This window comes from Periplaneta americana, chromosome 7 (assembly GCF_040183065.1).
Source record: "Periplaneta americana isolate PAMFEO1 chromosome 7, P.americana_PAMFEO1_priV1, whole genome shotgun sequence".
Classification (NCBI taxonomy): domain Eukaryota; kingdom Metazoa; phylum Arthropoda; class Insecta; order Blattodea; family Blattidae; genus Periplaneta; species Periplaneta americana.
Genome location: NC_091123.1, coordinates 123,138,032 through 123,164,626, shown reverse-complemented (window position 1 = coordinate 123,164,626; position 26,595 = coordinate 123,138,032). Strand labels below are relative to the sequence as shown.

Sequence of the window (26,595 nt, the reverse complement as noted above, 5' to 3'; positions counted from 1 at the left end):
AGTCCTGGTTGAGTGTTAGAGAAGGCCGTATGGCCTTAACTCTGCCAGGTTAAATAAATCATTATTATTATTATTATTATTATTATTAAAGCTGGTGTGTTGATTCCCCCTATCTTATCTCTGAGGGTGATATGGACAGTGGCGGTGTGTCAATAAGAGCACAAGAACTCGTGAACACCTTGTTTCCGTTAATACAGGGCTATTTTTATTATTTAATGTCGTATTGACGTACTGGCAATGTAAGTGTAGTATCCGAATCAAGTAGTTTAAACTTCCCGCAACTTTCACAGACTTCTTGTATAAATTTGGCAACGTGCATTCACATGTGTATGAATCAGGAAATTGAAATCAAAAACCTAGAAGCTCCGGACATTCCCTCCGGACGAGTTTTGAACGTCAAAATAACCGACAGGATACCCAATGCGGAACTAAAAACAAGATCCAAGATGATAGCATGGGAAACCAGGCACAAGAGCTAAAGTGGAAATGGGGGAGGTTATGCTGCTACACTGCAACAGGATAGATGGGCTTACGCTACAACAGTGTGGGACGACCGAACTGGGAAAAGGAGGAGAAGGCGGATGACTTCCAGACAGCAGCTGGAGCAGACTGGACAAGGATAGCCAGGGACAGAGTGCAATAGGAAACCCTAGGGAGAGATATAGTATAGAGTAGTAAAGTGTAGTGAAGTGCTTCAGACACAAAGTGGGAAGATAGTGTGACGGAAATGTAGACTATGAGACAACACACACACCAAGAACTAGAGACACAAATAGTATAAGATTAGTATTATATAGTATTATAAATAGTATTAGAATACACGAGAATTAGCTCAGGAAATGATTAGGTAACTAGGCCTTAAGGCATATAGGAAAACAACTCAAACTCACACGGACTAGCTTCCCATGTGAGTAAACAACCGATCTAACCCCACTTAAGTAGGAGACCCTTGCCCTGAAGGGATTTTATGGGCTTATTATTATTATTATTATTATTATTATTATTATTATTATTATTACTACTATTATTATTATTATTCACATGAAAGCTACTGTTCTCCAACCAGGAGATTAACCGTGAAATGAATATGCTTACTATTGCGTTATCTATTGGAGCGAAGTAGATAGATAATATTACCGTTTTAACGTCAGTTTAAAAACCATGCGCTCTCCTGCATATGTTATTTCCTGTATGGAGGGATTAAAAGACCAGGAGATTAACCGTGATCTAATTTTGTAAAAAAAAAAATGCACAAAATTGTAGAAAATTACTAAATTGTAAAACTGTAAAAATTGTAATTGTAATATTGTAAAATTTTGACTTGTTCCACATCTTAAAGCTTTATTGCTCATGTAAGATCTATGGAATAAAATAAATAAATGAATGAATGAATGAATGAATGAATGAATAAATGAAGGATAGTATAAATATGTGTGTATTAATGTTATCATTTGTGCTGTGAGAGTTAGCCAATAGAGATACGAGTACCCACGTGTGTGATCTTATGACATCAACATTCATTCACAGCATTACCCCGCTGCGTCTCATTCCCCTGAGACTTTCTTGTGGTTGGAGTACAGTATGATCTTTTCAAGGAGGCTACACGAGTTGACACGCATGCGCAGGGCGAAATTGTTCGTAGCTAGCCGTTTATGAGTCGTGAAGAGCACAAGGCATTAAGTGAACACTGAATCTATACTGCAGATGTCAGTTGCGTCAATGCGTTCTCGTGGCAGGAAATAGTCTGTGTTTTAGTCCATAAGTGTCGGCATTTCTTGCTTTAGGAGCTTTTATTTTGTATGGCTGTGTGTACACTGCTGCAACGGGAGTGTAGTTTGTGAATTACTATACTTTGGAGTACTTTAGTTAGCTATATGTACCATGTTATAGTAGTATATCTTACAAGACAAACGTGGTCAGCAAACTGAAATAAAATAATAGTGATTTCATTATCATTATTATTTTTGTTGTTGTTAATTATATATATATATATATACATATATATATATATATCTCTGAACATATACACGGTCTTTTTCCGATAATGAGACTTTAGAATCATGACATGTCGCTTTTCCGGAATACTGTTGAAACGCAAAAAAGTTGTTTTGTATAGGAGAGCGTGCTTTAATTTTCCCATAACTTCATTTGCTTCCCATTAATAGAGATGCATTTGCCTTCTAGCGGCAATTGATATAACTACGGAGATACAGCACAGTTCCACATAAAAAAATTTAATTTTCTTTTTACCAATTCATATGAAAATCTCAATTTTCGCCTTTTTTTTAGTTACAACGGTATCCCTCAAAAGCGACGATGTAGGCTATATTGAACCTATTAATTTTCACTAATGATTTGAAGTTCTCTGCGGGTGTTAGAACACAAAATTGTGAACACTCACAATATTTTAACTTCATTTGCTTCCCATTAATAGCGATGCATCTGCCTTCTAGCGGCAATTAGTATAACTTCGGAGATACAGCACAATTCTACATTGAAAAATTTAATTTTCTTTTTACCATTTCATATGAAAATCTCAATTTTCGACTTTTTTTAGTTACAACAGTATCCCTGAAAAGCGACGGTATAGGCTATATTAAACCTATTAATTTTCACTAATGATTTAAAGTTCTCTACCTACGGTGTTAGAACACAAAATTGTGAACACTCACAATATTTTAACACGAGCTGCCACTGAATATAAAAAGTAGTTTATCTTCATGTGACGTCATAGAGTACTTACTTACTTACAAATGGCTTTTAAGGAACCCGCAGGTTCATTCTCGCCCTCATATAAGCTCGCCATCGGTCCCTATTCGGTGCAAGATTAATCCAGTCTCTACCATCGCCCATCTACCTCGAATCCATTTTAATAGTATCCTCCCATCTACGTCTCGGCCTCCCCAAAGGTCTTTTTCCCTCCGGTCTCCCAACTAACACTCTACATGCATTTCTGAATTCGCCCATACGTGCTACATGGGGGTCAGTCATGTAAAATTGTTGCCTAGATACAGGTGGACGCCCTTCAAGACTCCCTCCAAATTTTAATTCCGTATCTGTACAAGATATAAAGCAATTTCAGAAGAGCATAGTGTTAAATTGAATCATTATCATCAATATTGTCACCACATGCTTATCATCCTCTCTATTAACTCTAGCAATACCAATGGTGGGGAGCATACTTTGTGCCCATCTTCTCCAAAATTTATATTTTAAATATGTAATTGATATAATAAAAATGTGAAAGTATTATTTATTGTCAGTTATGAATCCTTCTATCTTATAGTTTTATTGTTTAATCGTTTTCACTTATAGTTTTACTAAAATACGAAATATGTCACGGTAGACAAAAAATATTTTCCACTCTCTGTTGAAGTAACTGTTCGAAAATATATGATAGTTCAATTTTTCTTTTTCATTACAGTACATAATATTTGCTGATTATAAATTTTAAACATATTTAAAAATTAAACATTTTTGTAGTAAAAGTATGGTCTGTTCAATATGTGAGGATGGGTGTGAAGAAAGTGATGTGTAACATTTCCGTTATGTTGAAGTAATTGTTCGAAAATATACAATGACATTTGAATTCCTTCTCTTTTGTTATAGTAAATATTATTATCTGATTACAGAAATTAGTCCACACCTGTGGAGTAACGGTTAGCGCGTCGGCCGCGAAACCGGGGCCCCCGGTTCGAATCCCGGTTGGGGCAAGTTACCTGGTTGAGGTATTTTCCGGGATTTTCCCTCAACCCAATATGAACAAATGCTGGGTAACTATCGATGCTGGACCCCGGACTCATTTCACCGGCATTACCACCTTCATTTCATTCAGACGCTAAATAACCTGAGATGTTGATATAGTGTCGTAAAATAACTCACTAAAAAAAATATTACAGAAGTTAAAAATTATTCAGAATTAAACATTTTTGTAGTGGTCACAAAATACCTCCTCGTTGATACTGCATGTTATTTAAAATACCTTGGTATTGCTAGGATTAAAATTAGAGTTTTTTGTGTCATTTCCGCGAATTTTTTTATGAGATTGTGCCAAAACATTTCCTAGGCTCTTCAGCCATGTAAACGTCATATTTCTATACCTTCGTTCCAGTCACAAAGTAACATAATGTATAAAGCAGTGTAATAAAGATAAATTCCCGCTTCATCGTCGTAAATGTGAATTAAAAGTTTAGTTTCCTAGCTATTATGTCGGCTTGTACTGAGGTATACTTCAAATTTCAGTTAGAACAGTATTTCAGTAATGCGAACCCAACTGATTTTTTACGCATTCTGAATATATTCGGTCTTTTGAAGCAAATTTTTACTAAAATCATTGAAATAAAATATTCCCAAAAGCCTTTTTACCTTCTATTGATGTTTCAATCAATGTGTCAACGGTTATGGAACATGTCAGTGCGAGATAACAAATGACAGACTAGCGCTTCTCGTTTTTTTTTTTTCTTTTTTGTCGGCGTATTACGGTGACTGCTGTTGGTACCTTCCCCACCCACCTACAATGACGGTTGGTGTTCAAGTGTCACGTGAATCCTACACAACCAAGCGAATCGAGTTTTCTGTTACCATGATTTCAAACTGATATTCTAACGTGTGTTATACACTATACAGAGCATAATGTGTTCGGAATACCGGTGCTCTTGGTAATGTAGCTCTTCCATAATGAAGTTCAGGATTTTATTTTAAAAAGTGGCTGTTGCATTATTCATTAGATAGTAATTTGTGTATTTTAACACGAAAAATGTTAAAAATATGTAATTTGTTACTTTGACCTCATACTGTTTCATATCCCTGTAACAAAAAAAAAATAATAATTTTCTCTACCAACGTTGGAAAAGTAGGTTATTATTTGACACTTTTGTGCTGCAAAAGTTTACCTTTATAGTTAATGAAAAACACATTGCTACGCTATTTTACTTAGCAACGTGTTGTGAAGCATTTTATAACGAATTATTAGAGAGACCCGGATTTTGATGACGTCATCTTTTTTTCCTTATGCAGTATGCATTGCTCTCAAGTATTAAAATCCTGAACACGAAACTCTGGTTATAAAAATATTAATTCAATTGTGCATTTTTTCGTCATATTTTCTATTTTTGAAGTTTTAGCTATTTTTTCAAGTTTTAGGTCATTTTTTGGTTATTGTTTTCGCATTTTACTTCCTTTCTGGTCCTGCTCTTCTTTTTTTTTTTTTTTTTTTTTTTTTTGCAAAATATTAAATTAATTTAAATTATTAAATTATTTCAAATTTATTTTTAATCTAACGAAATAAATGAAAGTTTGATCAATGACTTGACAATATGCATGTTGACAGTCTGTGACTTATTGTCGCTGCAAAGAATTTATTCTCCTAGTAAAAAAAAAAAATACAACATGCCTCTTGACAATGTACATACATGTTGAAAGTAGTTATTTTAGCTACTTCTTGTCGCGGCAAAGTATGATTAGTTATTTTCACTGTCACAGATTTCGTTCAGCCACTGGAGATTTATCCTTCGAAGAGGTGAAAATTTTCAGATATCTTGGAGTGAGAGTAACAAATATAAATGATATTCGGGAAGAAATTAAATATAGAATAAATATGGGAAATGCCTGTTATTATTCAGTTCAGAAGTTTTTGTCATCTAGTCTGCTGTCAAAAAATCTGAAAGTTAGATTTTATAAAACAGTTATATTACCGGTTGTTCTGTATGGTTGTGAAACTTGGACTCTGACTTTGAGAGAGGAACAGAGATTAAGGGTATTTGAGAATAAGGTTCTTAGGAAAATTTTGGGACTAAGAGGGATGAACTTACAGGAGAATGGAGAAAGTTACACAACGCAGAACTACACGTATTGTACTCTTCACCTGATATAATTAGGAACATTAAATCCAAACGTTTGAGATGGGCAGGGCAAGTAGCACGTATGGGCGACTTCAGATATGCATATAGAGTGTTAGTTAGGAGACCGGGGGGGAAAAGACCTTTGGGGAGGTCGAGACGTAGATGGGAGGATAATATTAAAATGGATTTGAGATAGGTGATACATGATGATAGAGACTGGATTAATCTTGCACAGGATAGGGACCGATGGCGGGCTTATGTGAGGGCGGCAACGAACCTTCGGGTTCCTTAAAAGCCATTTGTAAGTAAGTAAGTATGCCTAAAATAAAGCCATCTAAATTTGTCATTTACGACAGATTGTATCTGAATTTGGAGATGATGTTTTCCCTACGGACGGTGAAGTATTATTTGGAAGTTGTGCGAAACAAAGGTATCAGCCGAAAGAAAATTCACCTTTCAACAATATGTGGGTCACAATAAGTATTTATGGGCATTGCAGCTCGCAAGTAAGAAGAAATCTACGCAACTTCTACTGCAACAAAGTGTCAGGAGAATAAGTCGTCAGATTTTTACAGAGGCTTTTGTGAAGCATTTGATACTTCCTGCATTGAAGAAGATCTCACTGCCAATGATTTAGCGCATTTCAAGTAGGTCTATGCTCCAGTTATATCAGCGGATGTGGAAAGGAGTTTCTCACAGTTGCTTTCCGACAACAGGCGTTCCCAACTTTCGACAATCTGAGCATGCTGTGTTTACCTACTGCAATAATTCTGAATAAGGTAATATTTTTTATACGTGCACTTTCCTAGAACATACAAATTCGCGAGTTTAAATTAATATTAATTTTTAATTTCAGTTCTAACGTTACAGAAGTAAGAACTGTGTTGTACTGCCATACCCTAAAATGAAGACAAAAATTTATGTAATTTTTTAGATCATTTTATTGATTTTTAAGTCATTTTATAGATCTTTTTTTTTTTTTTTAGTTTTTTTAGGTCATCAAAATCCGTGCCCTGATTATTACCAAAGCAATAATACAACAGACGTCATGAATCATAAAGAATAAAATTATTTACTGATATAACAGATTTAATAGGTTCATTTGAATTTATAATTTATTTTCTTCTAATTTTTCGTCATATAACGAACAACGTAGATAAAGTATTGTATACAACTCGCACAAAAGTAACTTCTTTAACTCTTGGGTCTTAGATCACTCCCTCCGGTCGTGACTTAACTTGACCCTCTCGGTAATAAAGCTTCACTTTTGTATGTCGTTATATAATATACCATTAAGAAATAATGGAGAAAAATAGTACATTATGCAACGAGCCTATAATGGTAGTAATTAAGACGCGAGTATGTTTGTTTATGAAACGAGCGCAAGCGAGTTTCATAATTTTCATACAAGCGTCTTAATTACCATTATAGGCAAGTTTCATACGACTTTTTATGCTCGACCATATTTGTAACTTGAAATTACTCATAAGTATTCATGTTATGGTTATGTGAGGAGCGGAACTGACCTGAATTGTGAGTTGTGCGCAGACGCGAAAGTATTGATTTTTTCCGAGGCACGAATGTCATTGACCTTGATATAATCTAGAGAATAACATGAAGATTAGGCTAGTCTTGATATAACCTGGAAATTGATTTAGAATTAAAAAACGAGATGACAAATTGAATTTATTTGAATATTATTTACAATTAACGCTAATTATTATAGTAACAGAACATAACCTTCTGCGACAGTATTGGATTTCCAGCCTCCGTGACTTTTCGGTAATTGTCTTTCGATTGCATATCCGAGAATAATCGATACTTGCGGTTTTATAATGGTACAATGGTGATTTCTAATAGGCTGAACAACTGAATTAAAATGAATAGTTGTACTTTAATGAGGTGCATTAAAGGGCTACTACCAGTTGTATAATTACTACATTTCGGCATGGTCGAGCATAATAGTAATAGGCTATACGTTACAAGAGCGGTATGTTGATGTTTTCATGTTCGAAGAAAAGATTGAAAAAGCGAAACGTAGTTGAGGTTTTTTAATTTCCGAGAACATGAAAACAAACATACCGCTCTTGTATCGTACATTATTTTGTGCGAAGATCGTTTATTACATACCTGAAAGACGAATTTCTAATTAGTTGCAATGAAATCTCCAACTTGGTTTGTGTTCAATGACGGCAACTTTTAAAAACAAAAATATCTATCTTCAAATTGTTGCTATAAAATGTTTGCTGTGTTTACTATATTCCAGCAGGCCGTGATATACGTCTGTCTTGTTTTTCCCCCAGTCTATAAATGCGAACTTAAAACAAACGGTAAGGTTATGTAATGATTTATTTTTCATTTTAATATTTTAACAATATTATTTATATAACATATTGCAGTAATAACATCGGCATCTGGCATCTTGTTGATTTTTTCACGGCTTCCTTAATGTTACTTGCATTACAAATGCAGTAACTTTTGTGGTGTTATAGAGTTTACTTATTTTCTGCAAATATTTAAAAACAATAATTAACAGTGCAATTTAGGTGAAATTGCAGTGGTAAGTTTCCAATTTATAATTATTACTATGTTAAACGTCTCTAAAAATAATATGTTAAAAGCCTAAAGCAGTAAAATGAATATGGCGCTTAAGCGGTAAGAAGAGGGAAATTGTTATGTGTGTTACGTTTGGGAATACTGAATGTGGTATTTCACACTTACCGGGGAGGCCTATTGGTTTTGTGCGGAAAGCAAGCAAATACGCACGATCTCGCACAAAGTACTTTATCTTATCTTGGTGACATAGTGTACAGGTACCATTTTGTTTATCAAACTGTTAGCAACTGTCAGAAATAGCTCGTTACTTCACATGTCAAATAATGGCATCTCATTTTCCGTTATTTCATTCTGTAAAGTAATTTGTTGATTATAAACAAACATTTCATTTATATCCAATCGGTAACTCAGCAGCAAAGGAATGTTTATATCATGCTAGGGCTTTAAACAGTTCCATTATGGATAACTAATATTATATATGAGAAGGAAAATAATTACAATAATTACTAGTATAAGGGAGCGCGCGGTAGCGGCGCGATTAAGGAGAAACGCTGTAAGCCGGAAGGTCGCGTGTTCGATTCTCGATTGAGTCATGGATTTTCTCCAGTTGTCTAATCCTTCTGGCCGCACTATGGCTCTGGAGTCTACTCTGCCTCTAAGAGAAATGAATACCAGGGGCATTTCCTTGGGGATAAAGGTGGCGAACACATAGGGCTCAGATCCCTAAGGTAGAAGTTTTAGGTGTTAGGAGAACAATTGGAATACAAGGATAACAAGTGAAATATAAGGAGAAAATGGGGAATGCGAGAACATTGGAAATACAAGCAGAACAAGGGGGATACAAAGAATACAACGGAGAGTCGAAGAGGACAAGGGGAAGATAAAATGGCCTAGGGGAAGACGAGAAGAATACAAGGAAAACAAGGACAAAAGGAGGACAAGGGAAATACAAGAAGAGAACAACAGAAAAACAAGGAGAGAATAAGAAAAGGAAGACAAGGAGAGAAGCAATGGGGAAACAAAGAGAAAAGTGAGAGGAATACAAAGTGAGCAAGGGAGATGACAATGAGAACAAGGGGAATGCAAGAAAACAAGGACGATACAAGGATAACAAGGGAAATACTAGGAGAAAAATGTAATCCAAGGAGAAACATGGGAATACAAGAAATTGTGACGAGAAAAGGTTGCAGTTTTTTTGTGACTGTCAGTTCCCTAGTAACCCCACTCCACATACTTAGCCAGGAGAAAGATGTAGTTCTACATCAAAAATAAATTCTATCTCATACTTCACGTGTTGAATATTATTAAAATTTTCCACAAAGATGTGGAATAGAAAGTTTTCTCCAAATTTTGTTCTGTTGCGTAATTCAATAGAAAATAAAACTATAGGAATTTATTTCATTTATTTTATTATTACTATTATTATTATTATTATTATTATTATTATTATTATTATTATTATTATATTTTTAAGAAGGGGGACAAGACTAACTGTAGTAACTTTCGAGGAATATCATTTTTGTTGACGTCGTACAAAATGTTGTCCAATATTCTTTCGAGAAGATTAATTCCATATGAGTCGTTCAGAGCAGAAGTGGTGTAAGTCAGAAATGGGTAATGAGGGTTAAAGTAAACATTCTGTAAAATACAGCGCAATGCAGCAATTAATATTCAATTTATTTAAACTATTAATAGTCGGTGGATAGCACGAAGGACATATTAACTGCTACTTTGCGCTGAATTTTACAGAATTTTTACTTTAAACCTCATTAACCAATTTTGACTTACACCATTTTTGCTCTGAACGGCTCATATATAGATGAAATTATTGGGGATCATCAATGTGGTTTTAGGCGTAATAGATCAACTATTGACCAGATATTTTGTATTCGACAGATAATGGAGAAAAAATGGGAGTATAAGGGTACAATGCATCAGTTATTCATAGATTTCAAAAAGGCATATGACCCCGTTAAGAGAGAAGTTTTATATGATATTCCTATTGATCTGGTATTCACAAGAAACTAGTTCGATTAATTAAAATGTGTCTCAGTGAAACGTACAGCAGAGTTCTTATAGGTCAGTTTCTGTCAGATGCGTTTCCAATTTACTTTGGGCTAAAGCAAGGAGATGCATTATCACCTTTACTTTTTAACTTTGCTCTAGAGTATGCCATTAGGAAAGTCCAGGATAACAGAGAGGGTTTGGAATTGAACGGGTTACATCAGCTGCTTGTCTATGCGTATGACGTGAATATCTTAGGAGAAAATCCACAAACGATTAGGGAAAACACGGCAATTTTACTGGAAGCAAGTAAAGAGATAGGTTTGGAAGTAAATTCCGAAAAGACAAAGTATGTGATTATGTCTCGTGACGAGAATATTGTACAAAATAGAACTATAAAAATTGGAAATTTATCTTTTGAAGAGGTGGAGAAGTTCAAATATCTGGGAGCAACAGTAACAAATATAAATGACACTCGGGAGGAAATTAAACACAGAATAAATATGGGAAATGGCTGTTATTATTCGGTTGAGAAACTTTTATCATCCAGTCTGCTGTCGAAAAATCTGAAAGTTAGAATTTATAAAACAGTTAAATTACCGGTTGTTCTGTATGGTTGTGAAACTTGGACTCTCACTTTGAGAGAGGAACAGAGATTAAGGATATTTAGAATAAGGTGCTTAGGAAAATATTTGAGGCTAAGAGGGATGAAGTTACAGGAGAATGGAGAAAGTTACACAACACAGAACTTCACGCATTGTATTCTTCACTTGACATAAGTAGGAACTTTAAATCCAAACGTTTGAGATGGGCAGGGCATGTTGCACGTATAGGCGAATCCAGAAATGCATATAGAGTGTTAGTTGGGAGGCCGGAGGGAAAAAGATGTTTAGGGAGGCCGAGACGTAGATGGGAGGATAATATTAAAATTGATTTGAGGGAGGTGGTATATGTTGATAGAGAATGGATTAATCTTGCTCAGGATAGGGACCAATGGCGGGCTTATGTGAGGGCGGTAGGGTTCCTTAAAAGCCAGTAAGTATTATTATTATTATTATTATTATTATTAGTAGTAGTAGTAGTAGTAGTAGTAGTAGTAGTAGTAGTAGTAGTAGTAGTAGTAGTAGTAGTATTACTATTATTTCAATATAAATAACAGAACTAACACATTACTGGTATTTTCAAATTAAAGGGAGGACTCCGCTACTCTTCTGAAAAATTATGTCAATACGAACAGGTTGCTTTGTTGTTTTGTTTCTCAAGTAATCCAACTTGCATGTGGAAATTTAGCTAATAAAGTGCCACATATAGCTAGAAGGCACTGCTTAATAATATCAACTGTAAATGGCTTAACTTCTGCTATGTGGTACAATGCTTTTGTTGTCAATTCGTCTTTACATACAGTAGAAAAAATTACTTTTTGTTTAGATATTGCGAACATTTTAACATTTTCAGTTTTTCTATACTTAGTTGAGAATGCTTTCGTTACTAATTATCAGAATTTGAAAGCACGCTATTGCAATACAACACAAGGTTGGGAAGTGCTTTTTATAAAATTAAGGAAAAGTTTGAAAAACGAGCAGAGCGAGGTTTTGTAATGCACTTCACAGTATGCACAGTATTTTTTGCACGATAGTATATTTTGAAAATAATATTTTAAAAATCTTAATATACAATACGTACACTACACTATGAACAGCTGACTGAATGTTAGAAGTGTGGTCAACGTACAAACTTCACCATAAACTTTAATGTGAAGGAATAAAAATTATTGAGGTACTTATAATATCTCGTGTTCAGTTGGAATATTTTGCATTTCTTTTTGTTAAGTGAAGTTTGAATTGATTAACTAAAGTTCAGTACATTTCAAATGCAGTGATTTGTTTCGTATAATGTATATTAATTAACACTGCCTTTTGCGTAAGAATTTTACATGCGTTGTAGGATTGCAGCATACATAGAAGGCAGTGGTTTTCATTACAACTCTAGAGCAGTTATTTCTAAATATTTCGACATACTTATCTAGGTTGGCAACTCTGAATTCAGTGAAATCAATTTTCAATCATGGCGGCCGTTTGCTGTAACAACGGGAAAACACACTATCGTGCAAAAACCTTTATAACTTATTATTATAGGCCCGTGAAGACGTAATAAGCACATGAGATATGACACTACTTAAAAAAAAAAAAGAAAAAAAGAAAAGAAAACAAATACGTGTCGTGGTTTAAAACCTTCACTGGCAATTATGATGCAGGGTAACCAAAGTTTTCTCCATTTCCTCATTATTACAGAAATTAAAAAAATAATTCTCAAAATGAGAATAGTAATATTAATTCAAGAGCTACAATAAATTTATTTGAGAGCCGCGGGCCGCGTAATGAGTTCCACTGGTATAGAAGTTTCTTAGTATGCCGCATTGGGTCGGAATGTGGTAGCTGTGTTCCGATGGGAATGATGGGAAGAAATTGTTTATAAGCAGGGCTGGCGGTTTCGGAACCCAAACAAAAAAACAAAAACTTATGTGCACATAGGGTTGTGATATTGGTCTACGTCGTGCAGTCCCTGTTTACACACAGCATAAGAAAACCACCGATTACAGTGATCTTAAGTAGGTAGTGTTATACAGGGACATCATTTTATTTTTACTTCAGTTTCTATTGTACCGAGTTTTTTAATGTACTTCACTCCCACCCCTTCTACTAATGAAGTTCAACCGTCCTCCACACAGATCCAAGACCGCATATAGCCATATACAGTCATAGTAGCCTTACGGTCATAGTAAACAGTACGTTCCAAAAATATGTTCGCGTTTTCCAGTGACGAAAGAGCTTTCAATATTGAATCATTTTCACACAGATACTGTCGTCCATTTGCCTACGTCGTATCCCAGTTTCCCCCGCCAGCTTTTATTCGCCAGCTAGTGGCTGGGCTGTCTCAGTTCTTTTCTGAGAACATTAATTTCTGTTAGGAATTGGACGTCTACGTAATATTATACGACTGTTTAAAATAACTTAAGTAAAAGGGCCTCGTTAAGTAATTAATTATAACGTGATTTCCTCCCTTTCTATGACCCAACGACATAACTACTTGGGCGGACAGTAGATAGTATGTCTGCGTAATTTTATCTTTTCGGATCGGGCAGAAGTGAAGATTGAATTTACAGTACGTAAGGAACTCTTTTATAGAGTAGGTACAGAATTATTTCAACATGAGTTACTAGTACGAAGGACGAAACTGGTAATTGGGATTATGTTCAATAGTATATAGTGCGATAATATGCACATTATAACTGAAGCCTGTATCGAAATGAACGGTCATCATTTTCAAAAATGTCTTTAAATATCCATATTATGATTATTTTTCAATTTAACTTCATTCTCTATCCTATTGTACGCTAATGTGCTGTAGACAGTATAATATACACTGCATAATGCATACGTCCACATGGACAGCTCAGTTCGTGAGTAAAAACACTCATTGCTAATACTGTACTGCATTTTGATTAAACAAAAACCTAATGAAAATGATCAAACTCAAAATCGCGATATTTCCTAGTTTACGTAAATGCATGAACTACTTTTCTTCCCTTCTATACCTAGTAAAGTGATTTGTTTGTATATACGCCAGTATCATCGAACTCCAGTCGTGGAAGGGAGTAGCAAACGGCGTTGATCCAGAGGTATAGCCAGGTTAATATTAAAAATGTTAGTAAAAATAAAATGATGTCCTTGTATAAAGGTACCGGGAGTTCAGTCTTTCAGTGCATACAGCGGAAACAATATGCACCAACGAATAAATATCAAGTAAAATATTGTGAAGGAACTGGACGGTAAGTAATTCAGTGCAAGGTTTGTCGTTGAGTTATAAGATGACGAAAACGCAAATAAATAGGGCCATTGTAATACAGTAGGCTACTAACATAAGAAAAATGAGGCTATTGCATTAATGGAAAACAAGGATACTGCAGGCATGCATTGCACGTCACGAACAAAACCGGACAGCAAAATTGACTTTTCCAGAGATCTGTGTAAAATTAAAAAAGATCTAAAAAAAATCTACTGTAAAGCATTTTCAAATGCTCGACGTTTGAAGTTTTATAAGTGCACAGACACCGGTCATTTATCTTAGAATATAGTGATAGGGAAAAACATCGAATTCCAATTGTAACCCATTTCGAAAATGTGTGTACATCGGCCTTTCAGAAATTAGAAAAACAAAACTCTTATATAGAAACCTGATCCTCAAAATAAGGAGATTGTGCAGCAGGCTGCTGACATACGCAAGTAAAAAAGTTAAGCTTATGAGCTTCCAAGTAATAACAGCATGGATCAAATGAAAAACAGACCTTGGCAGTAGGGCCAGGGCAAGGACGACTTGTTACGAGGTGGATATAATGACTATAATTTGGAGCCGGAACTGAGAAATCATGTGCTACTCTAAATCCCGATTGATGATGATGATGATGAATTCTTTATTCAGGTTCCTCCAAGGTAATTCGATCTGCGAGTCACTTTCACGAACAGTGTTAGCTCACATGTTGCTAAAGATGTGAGGATTATATAATGTTTATTGCAACAAATATTCGAAGTCTCATTCCTCCCGTTTCCAGTTATACTAAAGTTGTCAACTCATATAGTAATAATTGAGGGGCTCGGGCGTAAAACATGGTAACTGGCATTTTTTTTTTTGTCAAAAATGAGATATGTAGCGTATAATATAGTATCTCACATTTTGCGTCTAATGCAGTAGTTATTTTCCAACATCTCAAAAGATAGCAGAAGTATGCAGATTTTACTTTCCTGGTAACTATACAAACAGTTGCATGTATAAATGTTTACCCACCTAATAACTTCAAAACACTAAACCGTAACTTACCATGATTTACTTCATAACTCTCAATTATTATCTTTTCACATCATCAATTTTGAATTTACAAAATTGTTTATTATTTAGAATTTGAAGGGTGAGGGGAAAAAATACGATGTCACAGAACAGCATTATTGAAACAATCAAGTTTTAGTACCTGTGACATTCTTGGTTTTCAAACAGTACACCAAATGTTTAACGTTAACCTCATACGGATATTTCCATATTTAAATCCCTCGTGATTGGACAATTTTGCAGTTCTACTCGAAGTTGCCACTATAAACGATGAAGTTCAGAAAAATATACGAGTACATTCTCTGTTTTCCCCTTTACCCGTCTTTTCTTATTATTCTTAGTTCAATTGATATTATTGATGTTACCTTCGTCCAAACGTATAGTTGTTTGTTAGCTAGCACTTGCATTTATTTGTTTTCATTTATTATTAATATTCAATTTTTATTATTCATAGACCTCAACAAAGCTTTTGACATGGTGACTAGATAAACGTTATGGGGAATTATGATTCATAAAGGCATTCCAAATCAACTGGTCAATACTATTCAAAGTATTTATGTGAGTCACATTTTATTATTATTATTATTATTATTATTATTATTATTATTATTATTTATTGTTTTTTTATCTAAAAAATTTAGAAACAACCCTATTGCACCTATGATATGTTAGGGCTGTAGTTAAAATGATAAGCATATTATAATCAATTGAAATATGTTTACAATCTAAAAGAAATGTGGCAAGTGAAATTATTGAGAAAAATTATTTACAACAGCAAGGCTTAAGGAATATTTTGAAAAGAGGAGGACAATATGTAATGTTGTATTCATACAAATGTGAAGTTCATTTATATCTTTTTCTTCAGAAAATTGGCAGTCTAATAGAAGATGATGGACAGTCTGTAATGTTTCGTTACATTTGCAGAGAAAATCGTTTTCGTTATTAACGTGAAATATTTGGAAATAGGAACCAAATTTACCATGACCCGATAGAAATTGGGTAACAATGTAATTGGGTGTCAGAAATTTACATTTAACCCGATCTCAAACAGTGGTGAAAAACAGCTCCTTCGTTAACGATCCCGATGCACTATTTCTCCAGTGGTCATCCCATTTCTTCATCATGATTTTTAATTGCTTTTTCGTGAACGAAAATGGACACTTGGAATAAGCATAATCTAAATTAGAAGATGCTGATTCCTTGGCAAGCTGATCAACCATTTCATTGCCGGTGGCTTCAGTGTGTGCTCGTACCCATGTCAAGCGTATGTGTTCTGCGTGATTTCTAATGGTTGTTCTAATGCTAACTGACATTGGATTTAAGTTGAACTTGTCATTTACCGACTACTAAACATTCGAGCACTATACTTTTGTGGTCACGACACCATTGCACAGACTACTTAATGGCGAATAATTCACACTAAAAGACTGAACATGATGGAGCAAGTTTGAATTGTTGCTCGTTCACTTCATTAGGCCTACCATGTACAACCTACAATATTTTCATTTCCTTCATAAATGCTGCGCGACCCATCTCTATAGATGTGGTAGTAGCCTAAATAATAATAATAATAATAATAATAATAATAATAATAATAATAATAATAATAATAATAATAAATATTGGTAATGGTATGCCTGAGGATTATAAAGAAATTACACAAAAGATGGAAAAGGGTGCCCACTGTCATCTGTATTATTTAATTTATATTTGGACGAAAAGATCAGTTGATGGTTAAACCAACTGAAAACAGATAAATATTTAAAGAACTGCCTTCTAATACAGTCTTGTTCGCCGTTGACCAGGTATTTAATAAAATTCAGAAGATAATCTGTAAAAGGCTGTCTACAAGTTATACTACATAGCAAAATAATGAGAAAGTCGCGGTATGAATTCTGTTATAAGTTAAAGCGACAATAAATACACCGTGTCCGAAATGAAACTTACCGATAAAGAAATTAACTAACTAGACATCCATAAAAGTTACATACGACCAGCTTGCACTAAAATGTAGAGAAACTCAACTGGTTTTTATGTCATGAAATTGGCGACCCTGTTGTTCCTATTGTTGTGTATACACAGACTGTTTTCCAAAATGGCTCCATTCACACAGCAAGAAAAAGTGCAGTGCAGTGCTGTTAGCAGAGTTTGTTTCCGGTTACAGTTCAGCGAAGATTTCGTAAAAAATACGACCGTCCAGCTCCTGATAGCCACACCATTGTTTAGTGGCACAAACATTTGCTAGAAAATGGAGACTTTCAGCGACATGGTGGCGGCGGTAGGAAGGGGACGTCGGATGAAAACGTCGAGGCCATTCGTGAAGCATTCACACGAAGTCCACGGAAATCTACAAGGCAAGCAAGTCGTCAACTTGATTTACCTCGTTCTACCATCCATGATGTTCTTCATAAGGGACTGAAATTAATAGCCTGCAAAATTCAATTAGTGCAGAAATTTTGCGCCACCCTAGATTCCAGAGAGGTTCTCCTTCCAGCAAGACGGAATTCCCCTCATTACTGGGGACTAGTCGTTGAAACTTTACACAATAATTTCCCGGGACGATGGATTGGTCGTGGTGGTGCTATTGCATGGCCTTCATGATCTCCTGATCTTACACCATTGGACTTTTTTCTTTGGGGATTCGTGAAAGACCGTGTCTACAACACCAGAGTGGATAACCTTCAAGTGTTACGTCAAAGGATTATCGACACAGTAAGATGTGTAACTCCGCAGATGTTACACAATGCCTGGAGAGAGACTGAACACAGGTTAGATGTGTGTCGTGCTACTAGAGGGGGACATGTTGAGATTTACTGATGGTGACATAAACTTGTTGAGTTGATTAATATTTTCCCCTAATTTGTTTTTGTGTGTCATAATGAAGGAATAAATTATTTAGTATCTTTATCGGTAGGTTTCATTTCGGACTTGGTTTAAATTAAAGAAAAAAAATGACGTAGTAAGTTTAAGAAGTGAAACTAAAATGTTTGGAATTTTATTAATGCAACGACAGTATGAACTTCGCGTGATATTTCATAAAAATCCTTCATGAATAGAATAATAAATTAAATAATAAAATAAAGGTAATAACTAGACATCGGATGTTTAGAAAAATGCCTATTTTATTTGAATGTTCATATTTAAAGGCTTTTAGTAAGTGTGCACGAATCATGAGAAATGAAGCATTCTGATGAAGTTTGATCTTGCCTTTTTTGCCGTTTACGTCTTTTTTACTTTAATATGTACTTTTTTGCCCTTTTCTTGATTTTATATGTACCTTTTTTTGCCTTTTTCTTTATACGATTACTCACTCTACAATGCTGCATTTTGGAATATGTATGATAAGACTTTCTTGTGTTAAATTCTAACGTACCTTGTTTACATGTTTCGACCTATTTATGGGTCATCCTCAGAACTGGTCGTTGTTGGTCTTGGCACCTCTTGTTTTGTTTCCTGTGAGGGTGCGTTCGTGTGGTATAGTGTAGAGTCAAAGAGTGTGTTTGTTCTGAAATTGAGTTGCGTGTTGAGAATTTCGTTGGGGTGTGTTTTCGTGTGTCTGTACATTTCATATTGTTCTAGTGTGTTTAGTTTCTGGCTTTTTGGTTGGATGCGTAGTATTTCTATGTCTGTGTTAATGTCTCTGTGGGTGTGGTTAGCATTTGTGATGTGTTCTGCATATGTGGAGGTGTTTTGTAATTTTGTTATGGCTGTGATGTGTTCTTTGTAACGTGTTTGAAATGATCTGCCTGTCTGTCCTATGTAGAAGTTGTTGCAACCACACAGGCGTATACAAACTCAAATGTAACACCTGCAACAACTTCTACATAGGACAGACAGGCAGATCATTTCAAACACGTTACAAAGAACACATCGCAGCCATAACAAAATTACAAAACACCTCTACATATACAGAACACATCACAAATGCTAACCACACCCACAGAGACAACAACACACACATGGAAATACTACATATCCAACCAGAAAGCCAGAAACTAAACACACTAGAACAATATGAAATATACAGACACACGAAAACACACCCCAACGATATTCTCAACACACAACTCAATTTCAGAACACACACACTCTTTGACTCTACACTATACCACACGAACGCACCCTCACAGGAAACAGAACAAGAGGCGCCAAGATCAACAACGACCAGTTCTGAGGATATCCATAAATAGGTCGAAACATGTAAACAAGGTACGTTAGAATTTAACACAAGAAAGGCTTAACATACATATTCCGGAGTGATACAGTGTTAAAAGTTGTGTAATCAAGATGTATAATACTGCATTTATTTCTGCGTTCGAAACTAAGGAAATTGTAGTAGCCATAGATATGGGACACCCTGTTGCAATGCAGTGTTGTTTCGCTTACTCCGGAATCGACTTTGTCCTTACCCAGCACTGCTACCTGACTCCAGCACTGATCTACCCCATTAATTCCTGGCTTAGTTGCCTCATGAATGATGCCTTATTGGTGTTACTTGTGAGGTTCAAACCTGTCTTCGTAAAGTTGACTAAACAACAACAAACATCAGTGTTATTAGACGAATACATGAAGTGTTGGATTTCTACGCTGGATAACCCGGTTTCGAATTCCGGTGAGTACAACTATAATTTGTGGTGGACGAAAACGGTGATTGTTGGTAGGACTTCGCGGCTCTACCGACGTCTCATTATTGTTACATTAATCATCGTCACACTGATTTGGTTCAATAAACGTGACAGAAGTTTGTGCGTTAATCTTGAAAAGTTGCTTGTTGTTTATTGTAACTCAAATTATGGACGTGAAGTTGTGGATGAACAAGTACAAGTGAAACAAGTCTATAGAACAGAGAAACTACTTTTCCAGGTTACTTTAAGTTACTTATGGTCGTATGGAAGTTTACTTCATGAATTATGGGTGATTCAATATAATTCCAATGCCTTTTATTGCCCTATTTTTGTTGTTTTAGAGCCTAGGCGCCTAAAATACCATTTTTAGTGTCTTAACTTCGATGTTTAGTAATAACTTATATTCCCACTATTACTGAATAACATTTTGATGTACTTACAAGTAGGTGTCCATACCTGTGGAGTAACGGTCAGCGCGTCTAGCCGCGAAACCAGGAGGCCCGGGTTCGAATCCCGGTCGGGACAAGTTATCTGGTTGTTGTTTTTTCCGGGGTTTTCCCTCAACCCAATAGGAGCAAATGCTGGGTAACTTTCGGTGCTGAACCCCGGACTCATTTCACCTGCATTATCATCTTCATTTCATTCAGACGCTAAATAACCTAGATGTTGATACAGCGTCGTATAATAACCCAATAAATAAATCCAAGTAGGTAACGTAACGTAGGTTGCATTATATATATAGTGTGTAGGAATCCACTCATTCACATTGTTCAGTTTATCGCGTATGACGTAAACATTTTCACAACTTTTATTTCATTTTTCATTTCAGTTATTCTATTCTATAGATCTTACATTATCACTGAAGCTTGAAGATGTGGAATAAATCAAGAGTTGACCGAGAGAGTTGTCTCAGATGGTAACGTTTGAGACCCCGCATTCGGGAGGTCCCAGGTTCAAACTGCGTAGCCAACCAATCAGACTGGGATTTTTCATGGTTTCCCTTAGTCACAAAAGCAAATTCAGGGTTGGAAATTTACATACCATGATTCATCACCGCCTCAATCACCAATATCATAAACATTAATCAAAATCTAAAATTAGTTACATGAACACAAACCATCTAATTTTTTTTAAATTTAATTTATTGGGATATTTTACGACGCTGTTTCAACATCTAGGTTATTTAGCGTCTGAATGAAATGAAGGTGATAATGCCGGTGAAATGAGTCCGGGGTCCAGCACCGAAAGTTACCCAGCATTGCTCGTACTGGGTTGAGGGAAAACCCCGGAAAAAACCTCAACCAGGTAACTTGCCCCGACCGGGATTCGAACCCGGGCCACATGGTTTCGCGGCCAGACGCGCTGACCGTTACTCCACAGGTGTGGGTCAAACCATCTACAACAGACAATAGATACAGGAACTCAACAATAGTAAAAACGATCTATTGGTCTTAAACAAGAGATATGATCACAAATGTTAAAGCGTGTATAATTAAACTTTAAAAAAGTCAAGATTTATACAAATTGTTCGCCAGATGGGTTGAGGTCGAGGATTTGCTTTACGGTTGGGGAAAACTTCCGAAAGAAACCCCAACCAAATAATCAGCCCAAGTGGGAATCTAACCCAAGCTCTACTTCATTAAGAAATTCGCTTGCAATGTAATATACAGAGTAAACCGTAAGTAATGTAATTAATTTCAAAGGGTATTCTTTCAGGTATTTCAAACAAAAAGTGTAATACAATTTTGCTCGTTTTTGTTTCCTTTTCGAGATGGAAATTGTTTTATATAAAACATTTCATAGCCGTTTTAGGAAAGCCATTGTTTTAAATCTCAATATGCTCAGTCAGTTTAAGGGAATTATTTTATTCTGGTGTCCTTGGTCTTTGAGAAAAAAAATGAAAACTGTAAGATTTAGTAATTTCACCTGTGCGTTCCCTTAAGATAGCAATGTATTGTGATAATACATGATTGAAAGAAAGAATTTATCGTAATACTCTGATCTCTTAAATTCACTGAGCATATTAGAATTAAATCAATGGCTTTTCCAAAACATGCTATTAAATATTTCATATAAAACAATTTTTATTTCGGAAAGGAAGCAAAAACGAGCAAAATTGTATTAAATATTTTGTTTGAAATATCTCAAAATATAATCCTCTGAAATAAATGGCATTAGATTACTTGCGGTTTACCATGTATATTGAGTATCGGTACTGTAATTATTTGTGTCTTAGTGATTACCATTTAATAATAATTATTCAACATTTGAAATCTTTTGTACAGTGACAAGACAGTTCCTGATATATGATCAGTATAATTGAGTGTAATTGATTTCCCGAATACATTTCATGTCTTGTGACTTCTTTAATTCTCAGAATAGGGACCTGCATTGGACCTTAAGGCAGCCTGTGCCAGAGAAATGAGACAAGTGACTTTATATGGATGGTTTTGCAGTTTAAGAAATGCCACAAACATAGTCCAGATGGTTGTCTAGCAGTTACCAGATTGAAAGATCAGTGTTAAGAAATCTGATGTTTTTATAAACACTGCATACGGAAAGTTTTACCTGTTTGTCCATCTTCACCTGATGTCGTGTAAAAGAGGTTACCAATTGGAGGACCTGGTCCGAATCCGCTCAGCGAGAGCCTGGTCTTTCGAAACAGTTAAACAATAGCTAATAACTAAAGTTATTGACGTGCTTACTCTCAGCCAAGTAAATAATTACACATGAGTTCACATTAACTCTACAAATGATCTTGCAGTGACCTCTATCAAATGTTATCAAAACGCAAATGTTTCTAATTTGGTTTGTCAGATGTTTGTGAGGATTTATCGTTTCTGTAATTTGTTCATGAACTCTAGTCGTTAATGTCAAATACAGAGTAGGGACACGATAGGAAATAATGTTGATTGTGAAAATTGGCAGTTTTTTTATCAGAATAGACATATTTAATATAATGCTTCGCTTTACCTAATCGATCTAGAGCTTTCCCAGTGTGTTTGATTTCTCAACAAACTACTGCAATACTCAATAATTCTACAGAGTCCTTCATAAGTAACGAGTCTATCGAAAAATCAACTATTTTGGATAATTTTTTAAAATGAAGTTCATCCTCACGAGAAAGAACCCTTCCTGGTGCCGTACAATCGATTTGGAAACAAACACCTCCTCCCTCCGCCTCCAGAGGAAGCTACTTATCCATGTGTAATGTGAAGGGCCGCTTTCGAAGGGGGCTGCGGGGCTGCAGCACCCCCAGACATTTGTTCTTCTTGTCTCGTTTTATATTCTGAAATACATTTATTATATTGTCTCTATTTAGCGGCTCGAATTCTTTTTTTTAAATTTCGCTCTCATTAACATGCACGCAATCGTTAGTGAAGTGATTTCCTCCCATCGTGCTGCCAGAGCGAATCCAGAGACAAGAACTATAGGGTGAAGCCACTTCCTCCCCTGGAGCTGCCAGTCTCGTCTCGGATGCTTTGCGCGTTAGTTTTACGCCTCTCCCTGCAACCCCTTGCCGTGAATCCAGAATTTCCAGGCGCTGCAAAATTTGCAGCAGTTTCTCAGTAGCGCGCAGTTATTTTCTTTAACATTGTGAGTATAACAAATGCAACTATGTTTAATTCTGTACAATATTTACAGTCTATTCAGTTCAGTACCTTAACAATTCAGGAGAAATGTGAAATTAAGTGCCCATCCGTTGGATCTTATAATGGAAAGAGCCGCTAAACAAAATACGAAGCTCGCATATTTTTTGCTAATTTATCCAGTATCCCTGCTTTCTTCTCTCGATCTCCACACAGTGTGTATTACATTAATGTGTTTCAAATGCAATTCCATCAGCTGGGGCAACAAGATGGAGTTTTAAAATAAGAACAGTAAATGTTGTTCATGAGAAGAAGGAGCCATTGCTAGAATGTTTTCAAACTATAATGGAATCTGAAACATCTAACAACATCACAATAAATGAGGCAAGCGTCCTGGTGTATACTCTTGAAGATCCTGAATTCAATTTCTGGCTCAGTTTTTTTTTTTTTTCATTTACTGATGTATCATGTAGATATATTGTACAACCAACTACAACATCGCCAGTTAGAAATTTCTAAGGTTCAAATCTACATATAGAAAAATTAAATTATGATTTATTTAACGACACTCGCAACTGCAGAGGTTATATCAGCGTCGCCGTTGTGCCGGAATTTTGTCCCGCAGGATTCTTTTAAATGCCAGTAAATCTACTGACATGAGCCAAGGAAGCGTGTGATCTCATTATCACACAAGCTGAAACCCGATTCCAGTTCATAGATAATTTGATATTATCTTCTCTTCTGTGTCAAGAAAAATTGTAATGCTACAAAAGCTCATTTCCTCAAAATGACCTAAATGTATGTGTGAAGCTTTTTCCAATGTTCGATAAAGACAAACTAAAAACGGAACTCACTGTGTTGTATCAGAGACAAGAATTCAGAAATATCAGTGACGCAGTCAAGCTCTTGCAGTTTCTTCTATCTGAGAACTTGCAGGCCTCATTTTCAGAAGTTGTGGAAGTACTACGCATAGCTATCACCATACCAATGGCAACTTCCGAACCAGAACGTTGCTTTTCGTGTTTGAAGAGAGTAAAATCCTAACTTAAAAATACGATGAGAGAAGAGAGACTGACCGCATTAGCTATGTTTTCCATTGTAAAGATTATGTTAAACGACATCGGATTTTAATAAGAAGATGATTCAAAAGTTTGCAACCTACAAGACAAGGCGCATGGAACTAATCTTTAAATGAGATGAGTTGCTTGGTTTATTTTTGTATGCAGCCCCCCTGAATTCAATACCCACGAGCCGCCACTGGTAATGTGCATTTGATGCCAACTTAAAATAGCCTGCAGCATGGCGTTCTATACGCCAAGGACTTAAAATGACCTGAAGCATGGCCTTCTATACGCCAAGGATAATGGCACACGGCCATGCCTATACATATTGTTGTGATAGACTGGAATGATAAAATGCCATGCTGGTAAAATTCATGTTCTACGAATAATAAATTAATTAAGTAGTAAAATATCGATGCAATCGAAAAGTAGTGGGAATAAATCTGAATAAGGAACAAAAAGTTTCCTTCCCAGGCAGGATTTGAACCACGAAAGTTTTAGTTACCAGTCTATCGTGCTCTGGAGTCAACAAGGTTCTGAAATCAGCTACAAGGGTCGGTCCGGTTTTTTTTTTGTCACTACTGTACATGAGCATACACACAAGATGCCAAAGAAACATCTTCGGCGTCAGTCTTCCTGAAAATGTGAATTTACGAGTAAATCCACATCTGAACATCTATTCTTTACTCTGTGGTGAGGTAAAATCCGTAGTCTTGGAAGTGGCCTGCAGGCCTCGGTGAGGGTGTCTGTTTGTATCACGGGAGTTGGGGTACAAGGATCGATTCGATGCTATCAGACGACCCCTTGCACACCCTCTCTGTCTTCTCGTTACATGCGCCTCGAGGCAACGTATTCTTAGAACACGTTACGCTGATACCACTCTTTTCCCCGGCTACGTAGTAACGGCTATTGTCTTTTATTTCCTTCCATCTTATGTATTTTGTGTAATACGGTAGAAAATTATTACTCATCCTAGGAATTACAATTTAACTGCTCGTACTTCTTTATAAAAACATAGTAAAAACAATTGTGTCGGCAGATAATTAGATTCTGTTGTGTGAAAATGGAGATCTATTTGGCAAATAATTATGCAATGTTGTTACTATTCAACGGTGTTCAAGAATTTAATTCTTAAAATATAATTAAAATAAGTACAATGAAATAATTAAAACGTTTGTACGAACACATTTCATGAAGGAATTGTTCCTTTATTATTAGACGTGTTTCAGGGTTACTGCTTCCTCATCGTCAGTAATTTACAGTGACGGATCGACGATCAGAGGTTGTGTCGTTATGACTGACATGGTTTTGACTAACCTGAGTTTTGAAGTTTTTAAAGTCTTTGATTAACTTCTTTCAAATTCAGCGGGTTTGTTGTGTCTGCAAATTTAAATAACAGTCCAAATTTCATCAAATTTCATTTTCTTAGTTCCTTAGATATTATTTTTCACGTATTTTAATGATATTAAATTATTCGTAAATTCAAAACATCCCTGATGCCTTCAGAATTGTTTTTACTTTTAAAAATCTACTGTGAAGGACTTACATTTGATAATAAAGAAAACTGCGCATGGATTTTTTAATTTGCAAATTGGTTCACGAGATGAAAAATTTCTTACAAAACATAATTTTTCATTGATAATTTTCTTTAATTTTTTTAAGTTAAAAATTCATATCATGAAAATTTTTCAGTGAAGAGCTGATTCCGTGCACAACTTTGTGTATTGCAATATGCGACTATTTCTGTAACTTTTCATGTAAATCGGAGCAAATGGAGCCGCAAGGAACTTTATTCTTGACCAAAAACATAGTTTTGAGAAAACGCAATTTTTAGTGGCTGTGGCATTAAAGCGATATATTTTGAAGTAAATTTCGAAAAGACGAAATAAGTTATGTGATTATGTCTCGTGACCAGAATATTCTACGAAATGGAAATATAAAAATTGCAGATTTGTCTTTCGAAGAGGTGGAAAAATTAAAATATCTTGCAGCAACAGTAACAAAAATAAATGACACTCGGGAGGAAATTAAACGCAGA

The 26,595-nt window shown here is 35.5% G+C and overlaps 1 protein-coding gene across 1 annotated transcript in view; it reads right to left on the bottom strand.

The window, feature by feature from the left end:
• Positions 1–22,622, bottom strand: part of LOC138702790 (uncharacterized) — a 120,051-nt gene extending 97,429 nt beyond the window's left edge. Inside the window, exon 1 of the mRNA XM_069830088.1 lies at positions 22,475–22,622. Within this exon, the coding sequence (XP_069686189.1) occupies positions 22,475–22,486 (12 nt within the window). The 5' untranslated portion in view covers positions 22,487–22,622. The remainder of the gene's footprint in view (positions 1–22,474) is intronic.
• Between the last annotated feature and the right edge of the window lie 3,973 nt (positions 22,623–26,595).